The sequence below is a fragment of the Taeniopygia guttata genome, chromosome 1, assembly GCF_048771995.1.
Source record: "Taeniopygia guttata chromosome 1, bTaeGut7.mat, whole genome shotgun sequence".
Taxonomy (NCBI): Eukaryota; Metazoa; Chordata; class Aves; order Passeriformes; family Estrildidae; genus Taeniopygia; species Taeniopygia guttata.
Window position 1 is genome coordinate 92367367 of NC_133024.1, and position 22434 is coordinate 92389800.

The 22434-nt window shown below is 35.9% G+C and overlaps 1 protein-coding gene across 8 annotated transcripts in view; it reads right to left on the minus strand.

The window, feature by feature from the left end:
- The window catches only part of MYO16 (myosin XVI), a 356263-nt gene that overhangs the window by 213333 nt on the left and 120496 nt on the right, over positions 1-22434 (minus strand). For all 8 annotated transcript variants that reach the window (XM_030280385.4, XM_072933685.1, XM_030280401.4 and 5 more), the window contains exon 5: positions 1769-1877. In XM_030280385.4, the coding sequence (XP_030136245.2) occupies positions 1769-1877 (109 nt within the window). The remainder of the gene's footprint in view (positions 1-1768; positions 1878-22434) is intronic.

Below are 22434 nucleotides of genomic sequence, written 5' to 3' on the forward strand. Positions count from 1 at the left end.
TATTGTATAATGAGGCTTGGTCCTGACATGCTCTGTGTTGAGGTATTCATATGCAGGTGTGCATGGGGATTGCTGCCACGAGGAAAACTTCACCAAAACAATCCACAGAGAAACACCGAGGCTAGGAAATTCAAAGTAATTCATACTTACTCATACAGTTTATTTTCCATCCAGAATCTCCTTCTCAGATATTATCAAACTTGGTAGGTTATACAAATATTTCATAGGTACTAGCAAGTGCAAAATAAGGATACTTTGAGCTGCCTATTGTTACAAGAATAATTCTAGCAGACCAAGCAAAGCTGATGAGAATTTTGACACTGATCACCCAAAGACCAGATTTTCATGCGCTGCTGCAGCTAACGGGTATAATTGATCAATCCTAACAATCTAACCCTAGAATTTGCCAACTTCAGTTTTTATTAGTCAGCAGAAAGAAAGAGTCCTGGAAGTCAGTTCTCCTCACCTAGCCAGGTTAAAACTAGATTAAACAATGCATGCATTTCCTCTTTCCCTCTATTGACCTAAAGGTCTGCATTATTAACTTAAGCTTATCTACCTAAAGTTAGTAGAGGTAGATGTCAGCCTCAAAATATTCACATTTTTAAATTTGGTAACTTCCAATATTCACAGAAACACTGTTTAATTAGGAATAATGCCTCTCCTATCTACTATAAAAGAGATCCCACTATAAGCAGACTATATCTTGTATGCTACAGGAGTTTTGCATGTTACCTGTCAAACAGGAGTCAAAGTAGTTGGAACATTTAGACAAATATCTGTGTTTTTCAAGGCAACAAAGTTTTTAGAAGCCAATAGCTGCTTTGCCATTAGAAAAATGCAAAACCAGAGCTGTGAAGGTACTGCTACACACTGAGGAAACAAAATTATAAAACATGCAAAACACTGGATGTGTGCAGTATAGGATCTGAAACTGTGATTTTCTTGACACTTTCCTTAAGGGTTCATTAACAGAATATAATTTAACTTACTTTATGTTAAAAAAAACATTTATATGGAGGCAATGTTGAAAATATGTTTTTTTTACATTATTACTTATTATATTTGCTTAATGCCTTTTCCTCAGTGTTAAGATGAGCCACATACAATGTTAAGACAACCTCTCAGAGTCAAAGGGAATGTTAGAAATCTCATTTTAGAACTCTTATCTAAGATTGGAACTGTTGAGCAACAAACCTAGTTTTTCAATACAAGTCCCGTTATCTACAACATATTAAACATAATTCATAATAGAAATCTTGCTACAGTATTTTCACAGTTAAAAAAAACCCTAAACCAATACTAGTATTTCTGAATGAGGAATAAAGTGTCATTCAGAATGCATTTTCATTAAAATTATTTGCAATGATTTATTTATTTAGCAGTCTGTTACTCGAAAGAAATATTCTCTGGGTCTATGATGGGAAAATGAAACAAAATGTGAAACCTAGTCCTTGAATAGTTAAATTAGTTGTTTTAAAAGCTTCTGTATTGCTGCAGTTTCTCTACTTTGAATTTACATTCTAACTTCTCCACACAAAAGGTCAAAAGCAGTTTTGACAATGACAATTGCCATTAACCTTTTTTAGTTGTTCCAATTTAAACACACTGAAAACATGTGTGGTAGCAAATCATCTTCCTCCTCTTCATCCCCAAGCTGATATAGTTCAATTGGCTTTGGTGTGACTTCCATCAGCTCAATACACATCCTTATTATTTTTATGACATGTTCAATAAAAGCATTCCAAAAGCTGAAGAGCTGACTTACCATTTTCTTCCAAGTACATCAGAAGGATGCTGCTAGATTCAGTCCCTTCTACAGCATAATCAAGTGCAATATTTCCATTAACATCTTGCAGAAGCACATTTGCTCCAGCCTACAGACAAGAATTAAAAGCATTTTAGGTTTTTGTACTGAAATCTCAAAACATGACTGGGGCTCTTACATGATCCTATTCAAAAACATTTCAAAGCTGGAGTTCTTAGACAGCAGGCTGATTATAACCTGAAACAAAACCAAACATACAAAAAGGCAAAGGCAAAATGAAGGACTCATGAATGTCAAAAAGGCTGTCTTTGTTTGAGACAGCTGACATTGTTGCCACACTAGCTGTCCAGTCTGGTTTTGCAACACAGATGTCTGGGTTGCTCATCGGTGAGTTTTGGAACCACCACCATTTGCAGCACAACACTTCAAAGTCAGCTGCCACTGACTACAGTCTGCCTTAAAACACTCCAGCAGTAACCAGCAGTGGTCAAAAGCTGACTGGCAAGCAGCATGGACACCCCTGCAGTAGGGATGGGCAGACAGCTGCTCTGGGGAACCTTGTCAGCTGGCCTGACCTCCTGAGGCCTCATCCATCAATCCAGCCTCAAAGTGAACCATCCATTGCTAAATAAAATTGCCATTTGTCTCCAACTGGAGACAATGAAAATGAGCTTGATTACTTCAACTGTAGTCTTTAAAGAAGCTAGGCTGAAATTTCTCTAAGTTTCATTCAAAATTCAATATAAATGACTGACAAGTAAGAAGAGCCCTTGGGGCTGAGGACTAGTGAAATGAGCAGATTAATGAGAAGCTTTAAAAGAAACCACCAGCACGATTGTATTTTCTATATTAAAGATTATTAATGTAAGAATTTATAGGAAAATATATTTTTTTTAGTAAGAAAGCTCTCATCCTTGAAAATATCATAAATGTCTGGTGGACACAGACGCTTACATTGCTAGTGTTACATCAGTAGAAGTTACATTACTAGCGAATTGTCATGTAACATTAATTTAAAATTTCTCTCTATTACTTTAATGGCAAGGAATTATGAAATAAGTGTGACTTTAGGTAAATTTAATTACTTTTCTTAACAGCTTGTATGATAAAGAGTTTAGCTAATAAAAATGAGAAGTACCAAGGACTGCTTTTCTTAAAACCACAGCATCAGAGGTTAAATGCAATATGAAATTATTAATAGAAGACATGACTGCTTTTTTCAGGAATTTTCACTGTAAGTATTATCAAATAAAAACTTGTAATAGGCTCAGGTCTGGCTCAGCTTGTAATATGACACAAAAAATGAGCAAGTTCATATAAGCTTTATGTTATCAAACTTGAAGTTGAACTGTTTGTCTGAGGTGATCTGAGTTTCCAATACAGTGAACAGGGGACAGACAGGCATCAAAAAATACCTCATCTGTCTCAAACATCTCTTACATCCTATTAAACCATATCCTATGCAGCAAAATAATTCTGTCCTCCTACAAAACACACTACTTTCTTCTAGTCTTATCTTGTAAGGGGAGCCCAGAGAACAAATTTACATTAGATGTATTTCTTATGAATTTTTAAATGAAATTAGATGCGAGGATTTGACTCTCATGCTTAGTGAAAAGGAATGGAAGGAGACTTACAAGTGTAAAATCTTGCATTCGTTATAGTGCTATGAAAATAAATTTCTACTGTCTGCCCTGCCAGATAAAATCAAAAAGACGGTAGGACAAATAAAATCAAATAAAGGGTGGATTTGAAGATCATAGTATCTTTAGGGGATGGTTTAACAACTATTCATTGCACTTGTTCCACTACTAGGAAGTATGATTTTTGTTTTGCTTTCTACTCACTAACCCATGAGAGTTTGTTGCTGAAGGTAGAATTATAAACGCAAAACAATTTCATATCTCATATTTTTCATATAAAAAAAACCCCACAAAATCTTGCAGGTATCTATTCTTCCTTGCATGTAGATCATCTCCAGGTAATGTCAAAAGACCATTTTCTTCCTTGTTAAGAAAACAAAAGACTTTTGACATATTAAATTCAGGAAAAGTAGGATAATGACTTTGGTCAGAAGCACACTTTTAATTCATTTCTAAGATGTAATATCACAGAAGGAAGAATACAATACAGAATTACTCATCTCCAAGTAATTTTTATTGGGTATTTTTATATTAATTTCTTGAGAAATGTTTGGAATGTTCCCAGTTGATTTTATGGGTTTCATAATAGGCATTTTTAATATGGTGTATCATCCCTGCCTCCCAGCTCTTCAGCATCTGTGAACTTAGTGAAGGTGTGCTCTACCTCACTGCCCACATCAGGAATGAAGACCTTGAACAGGACTAGACCACCACTAACCAGGTTCTACACCCCCAGTGTATTTTTTAGTGTATAAAATTGGAGCTAATTTAGGATAGTACAGAGAATACTGCTTTTGCTTTACAAGATGCCATAGGAGCTGAACTGTTCCTCCTCAAATAATCTTGGGGAGAAAATGGGGAAAGAACCAAAAAGTCTAAGCACTACTGGGAGTTTTGATTTGCAAGAATTTACAATAACTAGCAACTGCATGACATCATCACAGTGCTCTGTCCCTGTAGAAGCTACCCCTTACCCCTTGGGACAGGCACCCGAGTAAAAATGCAGTCACAAACTCTTAAGGCTATGTTGCTGCAGCTGTATCCAGTGGATCAATGTCCAAATTCCACTGGGAAGCTAAAAGTTGAGTTTAGTCCTCATTCTACAGTTAGGTAGCATAATTAGTGATACTGTTAACTCAGAAGCAATCAATAAACAATCAATCTCTCAACCTTTTTTAATAAATAACTGATTCTAAAACTCAATTTATCGTGCACAGGGGCAAATTTTTAATTAAGTATTTAATTCTTTAGAAAATCTTAAAACTTCCTTCTCTGTTTATTATCTGGCCAATATTCCTTCTACTCTTTCTTATTTCCAGTGTTGTGACACAACTTATGATTTCCAAATGAAAAATATATCTACCTACCATTACTCATTAAAAAAAAAAAAAAAAAAAAAAAAAAAAAAAAAAAAAGGGCCAAGGTATCTCCGTTCTGAGGAATGTGTCCTTATTCAAAGATTTTAAATTATTTATTTCTGTATCTTTGAAATCCACAATATTTTTTGTATTGACAGTCTAACTTTATCAGGATAGGTGAAAACCATATGAAAAGCTGTGGGCTTAGACCTTCTCCAGCAATCTCCAGTATTCAGGGACAGAGTTCTAACCACTGGGTTGCATGTCCAGAAATTCAATGCCATCACAACCATATGGACAGGAGCCTAATCTCATTTAGGCATTGTTTGAGGACTCCTAATTTACCAAGGTTCGCCAAGGACTTGGGAGAGGTTTGGGCATCTCTCTGCCTAGATACTACTTCTGGCTTACCTTCCCAGCTAGGATGTCTCAGGTTTTGCCCCCAGACAATGTTGTCCTCAGAAGGGTTTCCTGCTGGAACTGCTTTCTGAATGAGATCCAGCATCAATCCACTTTAGGTGGAAATGAGGCAGATTCCTGAAAGTCTGACTATGATTCACTGAAATTCTTGAAATCCTTTCTTTTGTTGCATACCTTAAATTATTCTCTCAAACTTGTGGGCCATGCAGGTTATTAAAATATTTGAAATAACTAAGTAATTTAGCTTTATTAATATAGTAGAAAGTCCCAGGTGCATTATAAAATATTTTTAATACAGAAACTATGACCCTGTAATTGCCTCTGTCACCTAGGATTACCACCATTGCCTTCTTGAGGTTTTATGAAGGCAGTCAGAAATACAGTAGACTCTGAGGAATATGTGAATATGTGTGGATATTAAAAAAAAAGAGGAAAAAAAAAAAAGACAGAGGCAGAAAAAAAATAATACACTTGTTGCTATGGAAAAGAAAAACCCAAAATTGTCTCCTACTAGGAGGCTCCTGCACAGTTCTTACAATGGTTCAATTGTTCTACAACATGCTAGCTGTGTGCAAACTGTGCAGTCACCTGTCAACCCCATAACAAAACCTGACTTTTTTATGCCTAATTATATTCTTATATTAGTAATCTATTTTTATTCAATTCCACATATTCCATATGTATACACTTATACACATGCAAATGTATAAACATTTGTATACTATTCTCTCATCTATAAAAAAAGTTCTATATAAAGTTCTATTTGTTTAAGAATAAGGAAACATACAGGAAGTCCTACATGCTCATGGCTCCATGGTGCTAAGCAATCTTGCCCTCTAACCTCGATGGCTTGCATAAATTTTCATTTAAGATACCAAATCCCACAAATCTAGCTGGTTCCTCTTTGTGGTTCCTATTAGACTTGTTTGAATCTCATTCATTAACAAAGCAAAAGAAATGAAGTTGCTCTACACAGTGCTGTGGTTTAGGTCATTAGCACTGGATACCACTTTACACAAATTCACAGTGCTGAACAGATGAGTAGCAGTTCTCAAGGCAAAGCTAAAAAAAAAAAAAAAAAAAAAAGCTAAAGACTTCACCACATTAGGAAACCACAGACAAAGAAATAAAAGATTAAGTGAGATTGAGCAGCTGCTCTCAGTTCAAAAACATGTCTTCCTTCCAACTCATTTGAACGACAGACTTTCTACAGGCAGAAAATGATTTCACAGAAATCACAGTACAGAGAAGAGCTAGGGGGAAAAGTGATTACAATTATAGATCCTCCACTGACAGTTCCCCTACCTGATGTCATCATAACTGAGGTTTGCCTGCTTAGTAAGAAGAAAACTGACATACTTGAGCTGAGTATCCTCTTTTGTATTCTCTTTATGAGCACAAAACAATCTAGAAGATAACACTGATTGCAGACCTAATACTTTAATTTTAATTTTTTTCCACATAAACCTTTAAGGAAGACCCTTCCCCATGACACCACCGATTCTTAAGATATTTGGGAGATAGATAAACAATATCTGGACACCCCAGAGTAAATAAAAGATTCCTGCTCCAGAACAAAGCTGCCAAAAGAAGCCCATGAAAAGGGCTGATTCAGGACTGGAAGTCTACCATGAAGGATACCTATTTCTAAATATTTACTTTTACTCCTCCACCCCCAGGCTTGACAAAGAAAAGGAAAGGAATCAAAAACATTTATAACATTTATAACATTATTACAAAGATATGGAAGTTCAGTACAGCCCATGGCAAACAGTAGAGTCACCTCAAAGCTGTTCTAGCTGCAGTTTTGGCTTTATTGACCCTTAATGTAGCTTGCCAAAAGAAAAGGGTTAAAAAAAGACAACATACTTCCCTTTTGGAAGACAAGGGTGTGTCTGATGGAAAATCATACTTCAAATAGGGATATCTGCTGCACAGATAACCCTAGCACCCTCCTTCCTTTCATACATCTTGAAGAAAAGCAAGGAAGTGGAAATTTCACCTATACAAAAGCAATCCTTTAAAATCCCATTTCTCATCCTTTATAGGGGAATTTCCATCACTGAAGTGTGTGGGGGACACGCCTGATATTTTATTAAATGGGAATTTCAGTAACTCCCAACTGATGACTTGAGCTTCAAAGTATTATGTTTTACAAATAATAAACTACATCTCCTCTTGGGCAGTTAAGTTACTTGCAGTTAGTTAAGTTCCACATCAAAACACCACCATCCCTCAACCATAATGGACGCCATAATTTTTTTCCAAAATAAAAAGTTTTCATCAATAAATTCTTATGTATTGAAACCTGAACTCCTAAAAGTATTGAAGAAATTCAAACAGGGGCTTCATTAAGAGAGAGTTTCTAAACTGAAAATTTTTCTTCCTTTCTTTACAAGGTTTATTAGTAAAATAACAAGGACCCAAACTCCATATCTATACATATAAGTTCAGAACTAAAATCTACGGATCACAAATAAAAGTAACAACTTTTAGGTATACTAACAAATGTTTCATGCACGCCTTGCATGGGCTTCTATATCTATAGAGAAAATGCAGGGAACAAATCCTCCTGCTCAGTGCATTTCCTTCATAGTAGGGCATCATGTTAAGGTGTACTCATGAAAACAAATTCTCCCTTAATAGAAATAGAAAAGCCTCTCACTTCCTTTTACTTGGACTTGCAGAGAGCACAGCTCTGCAAACTGGGCTGGCCCAGTGCGCCATTTACAGGACTCCTTGCATAACCCTGAATCAATGGTTACCTGCAGCAGGAGTTTCCACCTCTCACATGGGAAAGACTGCAATATTACTGTATGCAATATTTGCCCTATTTCAGGGCTTTCAGCTCTGTAAGAGTTCCTACTGTCTATAAACCCATGCCTGTCGCATTACCAAAATGATTCTTTCACACGGAGTAGGAACTGTCTGCCATCTGGATGAGCTTAACTTGTGATACAATAAAGGTCTGAATTCATTTTCAGCATGCCTGATCCCACCCACATCATAAAAACACAAACACAAAGCTCAATCCCTTATGTCTGTGACAACAGAGCCTACAGAATCAAAGCTGAATTTAGAGCCTTATTAAGTGCCCTCCACACGTATAAAATAAACTGAACTGGATAAAACACGTTTCCAAAAAAAGCACTTTCAATAAATCAGGAGATAATGCAGTGCTGAAAATTTTATGCCAATATTTTTACATAATTGTGAAAATAGATGCATTTCTGTTAATGCAAATTTATGTAATACCACTGTTACTCACTTATTTCCATTATACATACATGCTAAACCAGTCAAGCAATGATCATATAAATGCAGTTTGCTATTCACACATCCTTTTGTAAGTAAAGTATTTCAGTTGCTCTGTGGATAAAAGTTCTTTAATTCATGGCTCTTCTGGGTTCCATGTTGCAAAAATGGGCATCAAAATCTGAATATGCAGCTTAACTGCTCATGAAAATAAATTTACTTTCTTGTTACAGTCTAGAAATTAAGATTTATAGGTGCATGCCAATGTGCATAAAGAACATCATAGTATTCCAAAAGTCCCAGACATGTATCGCTGTGACATGCTGGGTAAAAAAGGATAAGAGTATGTGCCAATAAAGAGTTTGTTCATAAAAAACATCAGATAGTTTTATATATATAGGATCACCAATGCCTACAAAATCCCCAATTGTATTTGAAATGTGCTGCTTGGTTGTAGAATTACTTCACAAAATAGTAAAAAAATCATACTTTAAAATCAAAGTTCTACAACCATTTTGGCAATCATTTAGTTCATGAATAAAGCATTTTCCTCCTTAAACTAAGAGAATGTAGTCAATGTCAGTTCAGAGAAAAGATTTTCAGTAGAGTAAAAAAAAAAAAAAAAAGGCTGTCATGGCACATATTACAGATTGCTTGACAGGCATAGTCTGTTTGACTAATGCATGCAGAAGATAAAAGAATTAGCACTGATGACTGAAAACGAAAGACCAACATTTTCCCATCTGTTTGTGCACCATGGGGACTTAAATTCTGCTCATCAGCTGGATGGCATGTAAACGGCAGAGAAAATCCCACTCAGTTCCAGTATTGAACACTTCTGAAAACACTCAAAGTGTAACATGTTTGTAACAGCATCTTTCAAAATAAAATGCAACTAAGCATGCAATTATGAAATAAAAAGTTAAAACCTACTTACAGAAGCAGTCAAATAAAAAGTAATGTATATTTCTCAAGTTACCACTATTTCCATGCCCTAGAACTACAATATTCATGAAGACTGGGGAACATTGTATTAATTCTAAAGTCATACAGATTTGTACTTGGATCTTAATCAGACAGCAAGTTGTCTTTCATGGTGGTTCTTCAAATTGTGAATCCTAGTATAGACCACCAAGGTTTCTCAGATTTTAAGGTCTTAATTTCTAAATATAGTCTGATTTCCTTGACTTAGCTTTGCCTCAAGGAATTATTTTTATTTTCTCTCTTCTCCCTCACAAATATCTGGAAACGCTGAAAATCATCCAGCTAGTTTGAGTAGAAATTGGAAGAATAGAATTATTTTTGTTGTATCCATTTCTGTTTCTTATCTTCATGCTTCATTCTGAAGTTTTTCAACAGCTTTAACTGATCATTCTTAATGTCACGAAAATCAGTACCTCAAATGCATGACTGAATTTTGCCATGCAATTTGAACACTAATAGCCTCAGCCTCAGTGTGTCTTCATATGTAATCACTGCTGGTTTTATAACAGTGAGGAAACAAGCCTTAACAACAACAATTTTACTCTTGCTTTTATTGGCTAGATGTGCATTCAAGCATGAGAAATTTTAGTTTAGCCACAGTGTAGTGCAAATGAATCTAGAGATTCTGGTGGGACAGGCCATGGGCAGAACATATTCAGTTCTAGGGCTTCCACATAACTATGAGTTTAAGCATCCAATTCTCCAGTCTCTGCACATATGTTTTATTCAACCAGAAATTACGGGAAGCAATCTTACTCTCAAGATATGCACTTGTCTTAATACAATATCAATATTTCAATATTTTACCTGCCAAAAATTTTCTTTCCATTGAAAAAAAAAGGTGTTACATTAAAGAGCAGTTAATGAAGAATTATATATCTATGATTTTCATCTCCAAAGCCAAGTATGACAAAAAAGAAAACAATAACTGCATTTCTTTCTCACTTTTCTACTTTATGGAGGCACCTTATTGGCACTTGATTGGTTCAAAATACATGTTGCACATTTTCAGTGAGGGCTTCTCAGAAAAGAGACAAACAGATAAGACATTAGGGTATCAGAAGGTCTCCAAGAGCATGAAGACACTCTTTTTAGCTTAGTATGCAAAAAAAAAAAATTATCTGGAAAAATTATATGAATTGGATGTACTTGTTTGAATGCCACAAAAATAAGTTGACATACTTTTAACTCTTTTAAAACCATTTTATCTGAAAGCATGAAAAAAAGAAAAAAAATTTAGAATGTATTTTCTCACTGAAATTTTGGATTTTTATTGAAAGTGGAGGTAGACTAAAGAATTGAAGAAAACTCGACTTACATGCTATATATCACAAAAAAGTTATTTTTGCCTAGAATAGTATTCTCATTCTGTTTTATTATTAAGACACTGCAGCAAAAATCCAATAGATCAGAATGAGGTCAAAAAAAGGATAGTTGAAGTACAGAAGGAGGGGTATTTGACTTGATATTGCCAGCTCTCAAATTATTTGGCAAGAAAAGGGAATTAGAAAGGAAACTTCAAAGAGCATTGATGACTAAAGACTAAAATTTTCCCATCTGTTTCTGCACATGGGACTTGCAAACTTCCCATCAGTAGCAGAGCTTATGGGAAAAAAAGAAATTATTCGAGCACTGAATGTCTCTGATAACAGTATAGAAGCATGCTTTCTTCTAATTTTATTTTAATTGCAATCATTAAAAATTATGACAGGCACACAGAAAAATGATCAGCCCCTGTCTTATATATTATTCTAACAAAAGGTCACTTTTTGAAATTATTGCCTTTTATTTTTAGAACAAATAGAAAGAAAATCTCCTTCACACAGCAGGGAGTGAGCCTTTGGAATTGTCTGTCAAAAAGTCTTTTAATCTGACACCACAGTTAGAGTTAGCAGTTACTTCATAACCATTCAGCAAGCTTGCAATTACATAAGGTCAAAAAAATTTCATACTTTAGGAATTATAAAGGTCATTCCCTGGGGTTAACAAGAACAGTCACTTGTGTACAAAATTGGACAGTTAGTAAGGCATAACTTTTTGTAGGGAAAATGGAGATGAGAAACATCCTCTGTACTGATAAGTACAAATAAAATATAACACATTGAGGTCAAAGTTTTACTAATACATTTCCCTACAAAGGTCTATGTGTTTGTATGTATATATTGCATGCATATATATGGGAAAGCAGTCAGATACACACATACATATATATACGCACACATATATATTTACACACACATACACTCCAAACAAAACCGTGGGAGAAAGTTCTGCCTAGCAGCTTCACTTGAAAGAGTTTCCAACCCTGGCACACCACAGACAAGGACAGAGCAAACAAAACAACCACATGGCTGCAAAGAAAGGACATTTATTTTGATGGCTCAGTAAAGATTGCAAGTTGTTTTTTGAAGAGCTTGTAGTTTACATGTTCAATGTAAATAACATAAATGTAGAGTCTCACTAGGGGCAAATCTCAAGGCCCTGTTTAACCTGATGATCTTCTTCTTAATCCCCATAGTTTGGAAAGCCATCTTCCCTTCCTGTCTATGCACACTGCCATATCCATGTCTATGTACTTATGTAACTTGGGAAATACAGATGCTGAATGTCCATTTTGAGATTACATACACAGATGTGTGTGTATGTGTGTGTGTGTGTATGTGTCTATAGTGTGTATATATATGTGTATATGCATGTGTGTGTGTAAATTAAATACACTTGAAATGGCACACATGAATAAGTAGAGCTACTTCAGATATGACGTCAGATCTTACCATTTTATTAATGCAGAGAAAAAAGAGCCCATGTTAATGTATATACACACACAGTAAAAAGAAAGAAAATCCATGTTACATGCCTCTGGTGTAAAAAGCAGGAGATTAAACAGTGTGCAATAAACAATAGCTGTGTACAGCACATAGTTTCTGCAAAGATAAATGTATCATGAAAGGAAGTAAGACTATAAAACTGCTATTTTACCTCAGTTAATTTGCATTTGTGTTATGAGACATTAATTGTGTTGATTGATAACATCAACATGCTCCCAAGTGTACAGGGAAGAGACTGTACAGTAGCTTAATCTGTACTCAGGGTGATGCTGTCTTGCTGGTTAGTAATTAAATCTAGGTCTTCTAGAAACAAATCATCCTGCGAAATACCAAACCTATTTAGGGAGTTTACTATGCCAGTCAATGCAAACCTGGCTTCTCAGAACATCAGCATATAATTAGAGAACTTATGAGAAGAGCAGAAAATCCTATTATTTTTCTGTGCTTGGGTAATGAAAAAAGTGCAGTAGACAATAAAATCTTCCAGTCATAGTCACTAGTAACTTGCTGTGTGGGACTGCAGCAAGTTAGTCCCTAATACAACAGTGAGGGAAATATATACTCCATGCTAAAGTTTGAAATTGATTATATGAAAAGAAATCATACGCTTATAAATCCTAGCAATAGAAGTATAACCAGAGCTGACATTTATATATTAACAAAACATAAGACTCCAGGTCTATTTGTAATAGTTGGTCTCTGTGGATTAATATATACATTGGAAAAGTGATGAAATTTTACACAAAATTGAAATAAATACTTCACAGACATAATGCTGTGCCATCCATCAAGGATTTGTCTATGTGTTTTATCAAAGTCTTTTCCTCATGTTCATAAATTGTAATTTTTGCAGTCAATATTGAAGTAATAGGCATTAATCTACCAACTGCCTATCGCCTTGCAAAGAAACAACTCTCCACAATCAATCCCTTACCATTCTCTGGTCTTCATTCCAGAAAATGAAATTTTCCACCTTCCAGTACTGTCCTAATTTTAAGGAGTATCCTTCTTCCCAAAAAGTGCAAGTCAGTAATCTTGCAGTATTCACTGATTCAACAAATACTTTCCATTTGACATTTGGAAAAATATTATTTAGTGTGTTTTAAAAATTCACAATATATCATAGTTTCTAATGGGAGTCATTTGAAATTTAAGACAAATCTGATTTCATAATCTTCAACTTCAAATAGCTGAAGATACAGCTGTTACTTAGAAATAATATAAAGGCTACTTTTCTCCTGTGCTTTCAGAAGCCATCTTTTATACATTTTCCAACATCTCTTTAGCCTTTCAACCTTGCAGGCAGCACCCACATCTTGCTCAAACTCATTATCAAAACAGAAAAATATATGTACATCCAACTTTCCATTATTTTTCTTTTCATGACTTTAATTCCTACACTTCACTATCCAATCCAGTCTCATTATTTTATATTGTTCTACACTGAACTGAATTACCTACTTTTTCCACACATAGTCCACACCAATTATTGATTTGGAAAATCAATGTTTTTTCTTCACCTTTCCTATTCTTACTGAAAAGTCTTCAAACACATGCGCAAACCTGGGTGTTTTAATGACCTTCATGACGCCTCTTTTATTAGTTCCACTAACCCTGCACTGTTACAATTTACCTAAACCATCTGCTTTCAATATGTAAGCCAGTTTTTCCTGCAGCAGTTTTCTTTCCAATGACTTGACACATCAATCTTTATGGTGGCATATCAATGTAAGTTGTCCTTGAACTTTTGATAAATTGTATCAGTGCTGCAATTTCCCCTACTGGCTCACTCACAAATTCAAGAATTCAGGGACATTCATTTGATGGTTCTTTTTTCACAGGTTCATGCACCCAAGGCCTTCTAAATTATGCATTACAAATTATGCCATAGTGATATTTCATTCCAGTATTTCTGAAATGAAAACACACAAAAAGCCATATTTAACTGAGAGAGGAGTCCATTGGTTTGAATGGTTTGGGGATTTTTTCAGCATTCAAGGACAGCTCTTATCCAAACAAATAATATATTAAAAAATAATTTTATTCATTAAAGGTACAAACTTTAAAAATTATATTCCTATTATATTTTAATGAGAAAAAATGGATTTATTACTTAATTTTAAAAAATTGGCTTAAATCCTAATGATATGGTGATTCAAGATCTGGTTCTAAGTTCAGTTTACTTCAGTACTTGATGTCAAAATCAAGCCAAAATCGGTCACAGTTGGAAAACATTGCTCAAAAATATATATAGATCCAAATGAAAGAAGTGTATTGTTTTTCATGATTACTAAATTATACTGACTTTCCAATCCCATATACTAATTAAATACATATTTTTATTTAAATTTGGCTAGGATATGTCCATCTTCCCTGATGTCAGTCCTTTGGAAACGGAATTTCTTAACATTTAAAAAAATAATAAAACATTCTTATTCCCAATGATAATTCAGATTTTTTTTTAAGAATAAATTCTTCTGAGAAACACAATTAATTTCCAATCTAAATGCCATTCTCAACTTACTTCCAGATACTAAACATCTAGCTTTTGCGGCCTTGGGGCTTCTTTTCTTGAGAAAAAAAAAAAAAAGCCTTTTTTTTTTTCCTTTGATTTCATACTATTTGGCCATTATGTATTTTGCTTTCAAATATCTGGAAACAGTATTAAAAGCAAACAAACAGAAATATTTCAAATGCCTGGAAAATTGTGTGTTTGCCCTGTACTGTACTTCTCTTTCTGAACTGTGCTCTTTCATAAACTTTTCTCCTGTCTTTTTTTGGCTATAGAAATTTAGCATCAAATATCTACCATGTAACTTTACTTGCTATTTATTGTTCACAATATTACGTGTTTAATATCCTCTGTACGTCACTTTATTGTCTTAAGAACACAATCAGAATAATTATACCCGCACAGCCTTCTTAACAGCTGTCATGTGGAAATATAATACTAGAATGGATCTCCTGAAGCATCGGTTTGGTAATGCAGGAAACACATAACCCATAATCTCATTCACAACTTTAAGATCAATTTTAAAGCTAATTAGGGATCAGGTTTTTTAATCCCTAGTGCTCCTGCATGGAATGCTGCTTTCCAACATAGGTCTCCTAACATTAAGAAAGCTTAGTTTAATTTCTGTCTTTATTGTTGGACACCTTTCCAATAATTTGCTTTCATGCTAGCAGTAACCAGGTTTCAAAAGCTTTTTTTCTTACTTCTTTCTCTATCCTCATATATTTACAGAAATTTTTACATCCTGCCTGATTTGATTTTTTAAAATACAACATATTATTTTTACTCCTTTCTCTTAAGATAAGCCTTTTTACTTCCTTATCCTTGAAGGTTTCCTTGGTACAATTTCCCATTTCTGAATGTGGCTGTAGATAGCTAACTGCAGGCTGTCATTACTTGGACAGTAGCAAAACCACTCTTCTCTTTCTCTTGACAACATCTTCATTTTGACAAATCCAATAATCTGTTTTTCCCCACCTGCAGTTACATGTTTGTAGCATAAAATTGACTTAATATTTAGTAAAGCTCTGAGTTCTTTTTCCAAATTTCCAGCTGATGGTTCCTGAGCATATCACAGAAATGTCTGTTGCTCAGAGCATGACCTTATATTTGTACTCTGAAATTTCAAGCCATTTTTATTACTTAGGTCTTCAAAGATACCTTATGATTTCTGCACAACATTAGAATTCTCACCCTAAAAGATAAGGCATCGCAACATTGTCTTCAACATATTTCATTATCATACCTCTATTTTTCCTCTCAAGGTTATCACTCAAAACTCTAAATAAAATAATGTCATAGGACCAATCCTAATGAAAACTCAGCAGCTCTCAGGCCCATTTCTCTGTTAATAGCCAGGCTGTTGTCTTGTTAGCATGTTCTTCACTACCAAGCAACTTTTCACTTCTGCACTTTAACTAAGAGTTTTCCTCAATTCCCTAGCTACTCACTCATGAGTAACTCACAGAATAATTATGTCAGTGATTCGAGCAGAGGCCACTTGGCATGAAGAATGAATTTCACCTTCTACAAATATCTCCCAGTGGTGGAACATTCCCAAACTATGAAGGAGACCTAATAGTACAAAACTATGTTTACTGAAGATCAAAGCCAGATGTTGATTTTCATTGTCTTTTCATTCCTTGATCATCTTTCTCTGGGGAAATGAGAATTAGAGTGAAGTTTATCCAAAATGCCCCATTTTTGCACATGTTTTCCATCCCTCAGCATACTTTTCCTGATCTGCTCCAGCCAAAACTGGGGTTGATATTTTTTCCAACTCTCTTTTATCTCCAGGAGCTTTTGTTTTCTGGAAATGCTCTGATGCTAAGAACTCCAGAGTATACAGGTCTGCTGCTTAATAGCCATAGTCTGCATCTTAAGTCCCATATCCAGTGCCAAATGTTTTCCACCTGGACAGAGGGAGGGAGGATGAAATGGGGGGAGGGACAAAGGGAGGCAGAGAGGGATAGTGTAGGGGTGTGTGTTAGATTTCTAGACATCAAAGAAGTATTTACAGACTCTTACATCTTACTTTCTGCGTCTACTTCCCATGTAAAAAGGCTTCGATTTATATAATGATTTAGCATTCTTTGTACAGTGAACTGCAGATTCTATTTCACTGGTTATTTCTGCTGTCAATTGAAGTTCAATGCTATTTCTTTTCTCTTTATATTAGCCTCATTTCTTTTCTAGGCTATCTCATTACTTTCATGGTAGTGCTCAAAGTTAAATGCTTTGACCATTTTGCTGTATCCAGTTAAGTTCCTGCTCTTATCTCTCCTTAAACCATCTTTAGTGCTGCATGACTAGCTAGCTTCATCACTTTTCACCAGTCTTTATGGAGGACTAATATTTCTACAATTTCCTATGAGTGTTGCTATCTGGTGTTCAGCAACTAATTAAAAGATATCACCTGGATTATTTAATTAGTGGCCTCCATCTAGGTTAGTTTTATGTTATCCCAGCTAGTAATGATGAAAGGCTATAAGCCAGTAGTACACACTCCCTGGAAGTTCCCTCCTACACTTCTCACACATCCACCAGCCTCTGCAAACTGAGTGAATTCAAATATATACCCACAGCTTCCACAGAAAAAAAAAAATGCTATTTAAATTTCCTTACTACAAATATTGGTAACTGCCTCTAGAAAGACAGAAGAATCATTTTTCTTTTGGACTTCATGATCATTTATACTATAAACTGTTAACCACTGTCTCCTATGACCTATAACTGCTCGTTATTCTTTCCCCTTCCCTGCTTCCTCTCCCGTTGACTCAAAGGAGGAAGTCATACAAAGCAAGATTGAGGGGGAGCACAGAATTGCTTCCTCTGAGGAAGCAATAGTTTCTGGAGCTATGAAATAGGAAAACCTTTCTTTAAATTCTAAAGATAATGGCATTTTGACAGTTAATCTCTGCTTGCTAACATAGTCTGATGCAGTTGCAAAGAAGAAGGGCAAAATAACTATGCAACTGCTGCCTGATTACATGACTTCAGATATGTGCCATTCTCAACTGCATGGGGGAGAAGAAAAGAGACTTACAGCCCCATAATGACTTCCTTTCTACTCCCACCAGGAAGTCAGTTCATGTAAACTTTTTCCAGTGAAAATATATCTGGTTTTGGAAAGAGGATTTTACACCAAAATCAAATGTGGTTTACACATGCAGTGGATAGTATTATATTATTATATTATATATTGTTGCTGTAAATCTAATGAATGATTTTATGGTAACTCCCTTTTGCACACTGCCAAGCACAGATTTTCTTAAGTTCTTAAAGAGGAGAGTGAAAAAATATTCAGCCTTAATCTTTTTTTTTTTAATTTCTACTTTTAGCCTTCTATGCCAGATTTGCATTTTGTGCTTCAATTCCAGGTTCCAAAAAGGACACGATGAAATGTCTAATTAGTTAGCAGACAGAAGGTACACTCACTTTTCCTAGTAAGGTCAGTTTAAAAAAATTTATTAAGAGTGTTCTGAGGATGTAGTACTGATCTCTTCTTTTCTAGTTAAGTGCCAAGTTTATCACAGTAATACTTTCAGTTCCATGAAAGAATAAATAAAGAATAAATCTCTACTGTGCCACATACTGCACAAACACTAAAATACCATCTCCACCTACAATTTTTATCTACCTACCCTACTTCTGAGTAGCCAAGGTTAATATACAAAACTGCAACAGTGTCAATGTTTATTCCACCATATGTGTGCATGTTCTGTCTGGGAGTAATTTTCCTCCCAGTAGCCAGTGTGAGTTTTGGATTTGTGTTGAAGAAGGTGTTGATAACATCGGGATGTTTTAGCTATTGCTGAGCAGCCCTTACACAGAGCCAAGGCCATTTCTGTTCCTCACCCCACCACTGCAGGCTGGGGGTGCAAAGGGACTGGGAGGGGGACACAGCAGGGACAGATGACCACCCAATTATTCAGAGAGATGTCCCACACCATATGGCCTCATGCTCAGCATATGAAGTTGAGAAAGAAGGAGGAGGATGTTCAGAGTGATGGCATTTGTCTTCCCAAGACTGTTACACGTGGTGGAGCCCAGCTTCCCCAGAGATGGCTGAACACCTGCCTGCTGATGGGATAGGGTGAATTAATTTTTCTTTTGCTTTGCTTATGTGTGCAGCTTTTGTTTTCCCTAATTAACTGTCTTTATCTCAACCTAAAAGTTTTCTCACTTTTACCCTTGTGATCCTAACCTGGGGGGGAGTGAATGAGAAACTGTGTGGGGTTGAGCTGTCATGAAAAGAAGACAGTTTGAACAGTGCACAAGTAAAGGTTACCCCCTATTATGTATCAATTAAAATTATTTAAAGCTAAAAATTTATGTCTTTTGTGGAGGAACGAAAATTAGGCTGTAAGTCTAATTAGGCTGTAAGTGATGGGTACAAGTTTAAAGCTGTAGCCATTTAAAGGCCACTTGCTACAGCTAACAAAGCAGGAGCAGCACAAAAATGCTGGTTCTTGGACATTCTGCAACTCTGATAGCATGGGACAAAGAACATTGGATACTAAGGTACAAATCTTGGCTAGTGTTTGAATTCAATATAGAACAAGTGTAGGGAATTAATAAAAAAACAATGTTGCAATGCACTCTGAATGATGAAAAAGAACACACCCCAACCAGACAGAACTGCTGACAGCACATTCCGTCCTGAGCCTTCAAAAGGCAGTGAGGCAAGACAGAGCAGATCCCTCCAATAAATCTGGTTGCCATTCACATTCTTAAGAGATTTAATGTGGGCACAAATGTATATAAGCCTACACATCTCAGTTCTTAAATGAAAAACACTTTAGCATTCTCTTCAACCTTCTACAGGAGCCTCCTTCATACAAAATCCATGCAGAGCAATTCCTTATGCTACGGGGAGAACACACAATGCCGATGCGGTGGAGCAGTGACTGATGAACATGACCTTTCCCACCTCATCGGCGTGCACGGCAGGCAGACCCCCATGGACCACCTCCGATCTCTGCATCTCCTCATGTGCCAGCCCTGGGCTATGCTCCTCACTGACTGCCTGCTTAGCAGACACAGGATATCTCTCCTGGCTGCTCATTCCAGTGTCCCCCTCTCCCCTTGCTGACAGCTACAAAACTAAGACATAAATGTGTCCCTGGAAAGCTATACCACCTAAGGTAAAGTGTTGGGAATTATGGAAAGAAATAGCTTCAAGCATTTCATTCTGCATCCATTCCAAAAAAAAAAAAGTATTAACAATTCCAATAGCCTTCCAGCAGGCCATGACAGAAGATTACCCCATTGCAAACAGCTACAGCCCCTCCTAGTTTGCAGTGAATGAGCTTTGATTTTGTCTGCTATCTACCAGAGCAAAGAAATTGTGAGTTACCAGTTTAGATGATGAATGACAAGACAATATCTTGTGTCAGACAGATTAAAATGAAGTCTGACCCCTCCAAAAGTGGGGTGAAGTCAGAAACTGGGAGTGTTTAAGCAAATCTTTATTGATAGCCTTCTGGTATTTTAATATACAATTTTTAATATTTTCTGTTTTCCTACTTCCCTGTCAAGAAATGTTTTAAGCCCTTAATGAGGAAATCTGCACTGGCTTCCGTGACAGTTTTCCAGAAATCTGAATTGAACAATTAAAGTATCATGCTGTTACCTTTTAGGGCACATCTTTAAAACAGAGAATATGGTACTGCCTGGGCTATAAATTCAGTCCAGAATAAATATTTATTTAAAAGTAATTCCTGAGGTTACAAGAAGCATTATTTTTCTTTCCAGTGAAAAACTGTGGCATAATAGAAGCTGACTATAGCTCATATTGGCATTATCGAGGTTCATGCTACACATTAGACATGGTCCATGAAACACTAACCTCAAGGCAAAGTAATTTCTAATATGAATTGCTCACGCAAAGGCAATTCAGAATTGTGAAAAATAAGTCTCTCCAACCTCAATTTTCATCTTCACATTGTCAAATGTTATCAAAGAGAGCTTTAATGTAATGGTACAAAACCTACTGTTTACCTAAGAATATTTCCCTTCCTCTGCCATCTCCTTAAAAATCTTTAAATCTCAAAATTTCAAATTCTTTATTTTGACTTTAGAAGGGAGAGTATAAAGATATTATTTATCTGGTCAAGGAAACTCTGCCTTTAAAAGTGCTGACCACCTAAATGTGGGCAGATTTGACAGAAGTTATCACAAATAATATGAACAATTCAAACTTTATTTGCAAAAAATCCACATGTGTGTACCCCTGCTTATTGAAATTTGAATATATTAGGTAACCAAGATATCAGAAAATGCTTACAACCTCCAGAGGAAGGCAGCTTGTAACAACAGGGACCAAGTCAAAAAACATTCAGATGATGGCCTGGAAAATTATTTTGGACATAAACCTGTATAGCAACACTCAAAGCTTAATTAGGTTGAGCTTCTTGCAAAAATGATCAAGGAAAATTTTACAAAAGCCCTCTATAATCTAAACTGCTCCTATTAATGACAACAGCATTGTATTCAGAATTTCTGAAAATTCCCCCCATTACAAGAGTTTCCCACAGTACAAGAGTTTTTTATGAATAAACTTCTCTGTTCTAATTTGTTTATCAGTCTAGGAGTACATGCATAATACATAGGCTTCAGATGTATCTACACTGGACAGATTGAGGTAATACAAGAGATAAAACAACCTGGAAATTTTATCCATTATTTGCCAGGAGTAATTACAACGCTTAAAACCAGATGTATCTGATTTTTTTGGGGATTTTTTTTGGTTCTTTGTTTTGTTTTGTTTTTTATACTGTACAGATTGCCCAGTTGTCCAGCCTGGACAACTCGGGTTGTCCAGTGAGTCTGTGGACTTTACATCCTTGAAGACTTGGTCCTGGGGAAGCTGGTGTGCCTAGCTCTTGTCTGAGCAGAGGGAATGGACTAAATCTCCCAAAGAGATTTCATTAAATGTATTATCAAGGATACAGTCTAAAAATCTAGCTACCTTCTCTTTACCTGTAACACTGAAATAAAATTGTAAGCATGAAAAGAAATTCTGACCTTGCAGCAACATATTTAAAACATAAAAATTTTAAAATTATATAAAAAGACTACAAAACTTTAAGTCAGACTGTGAGCTGCTTCTGCACTACAGTTTTAAAGAGCAATATCACATGAACTGAGAGAATGAGCTGCATCAGTACCATTGTATAAAACTAGAGTTTGTGGTCCTAGGCATGGAAGCACAAAAGAGAACCAGAGAATAATTTAGGGTGGAAAGGACATTTAAGATCATGGAGTTCAACCATTGTCAGCACTGTCAAGTCCACCACTAAACCATGTCCATATCTGTCACATCTATACACCTTTTAAATGCTTCCAGGGATGTTGACTCTGCCACTCCTACGGGCAGCCTATTCCAATGCTGACTGCTCTTTCAGCACAGAAGGTTTTTCTGAATATGCAATCTAAACTTCCCCTGGTGTGACTTGAGTCCATTTCTTCTTGTCCTGCTGCTTGCTACCTGGCAGGAGAGGCCAGCCCCCACCTTGCTACAACCTTCTTTCAGGTTGTCTCTGGGCCTTTCTTCTACATCCTAAACAACCCCAACTCCTGCAGTTGGAGTTGTGCACCAGACCCTTCCCCAGCTCCGTGGCTCTTCTCTGGACAGGCTCCAGCCCCTCAGTGTCTTTCTTGT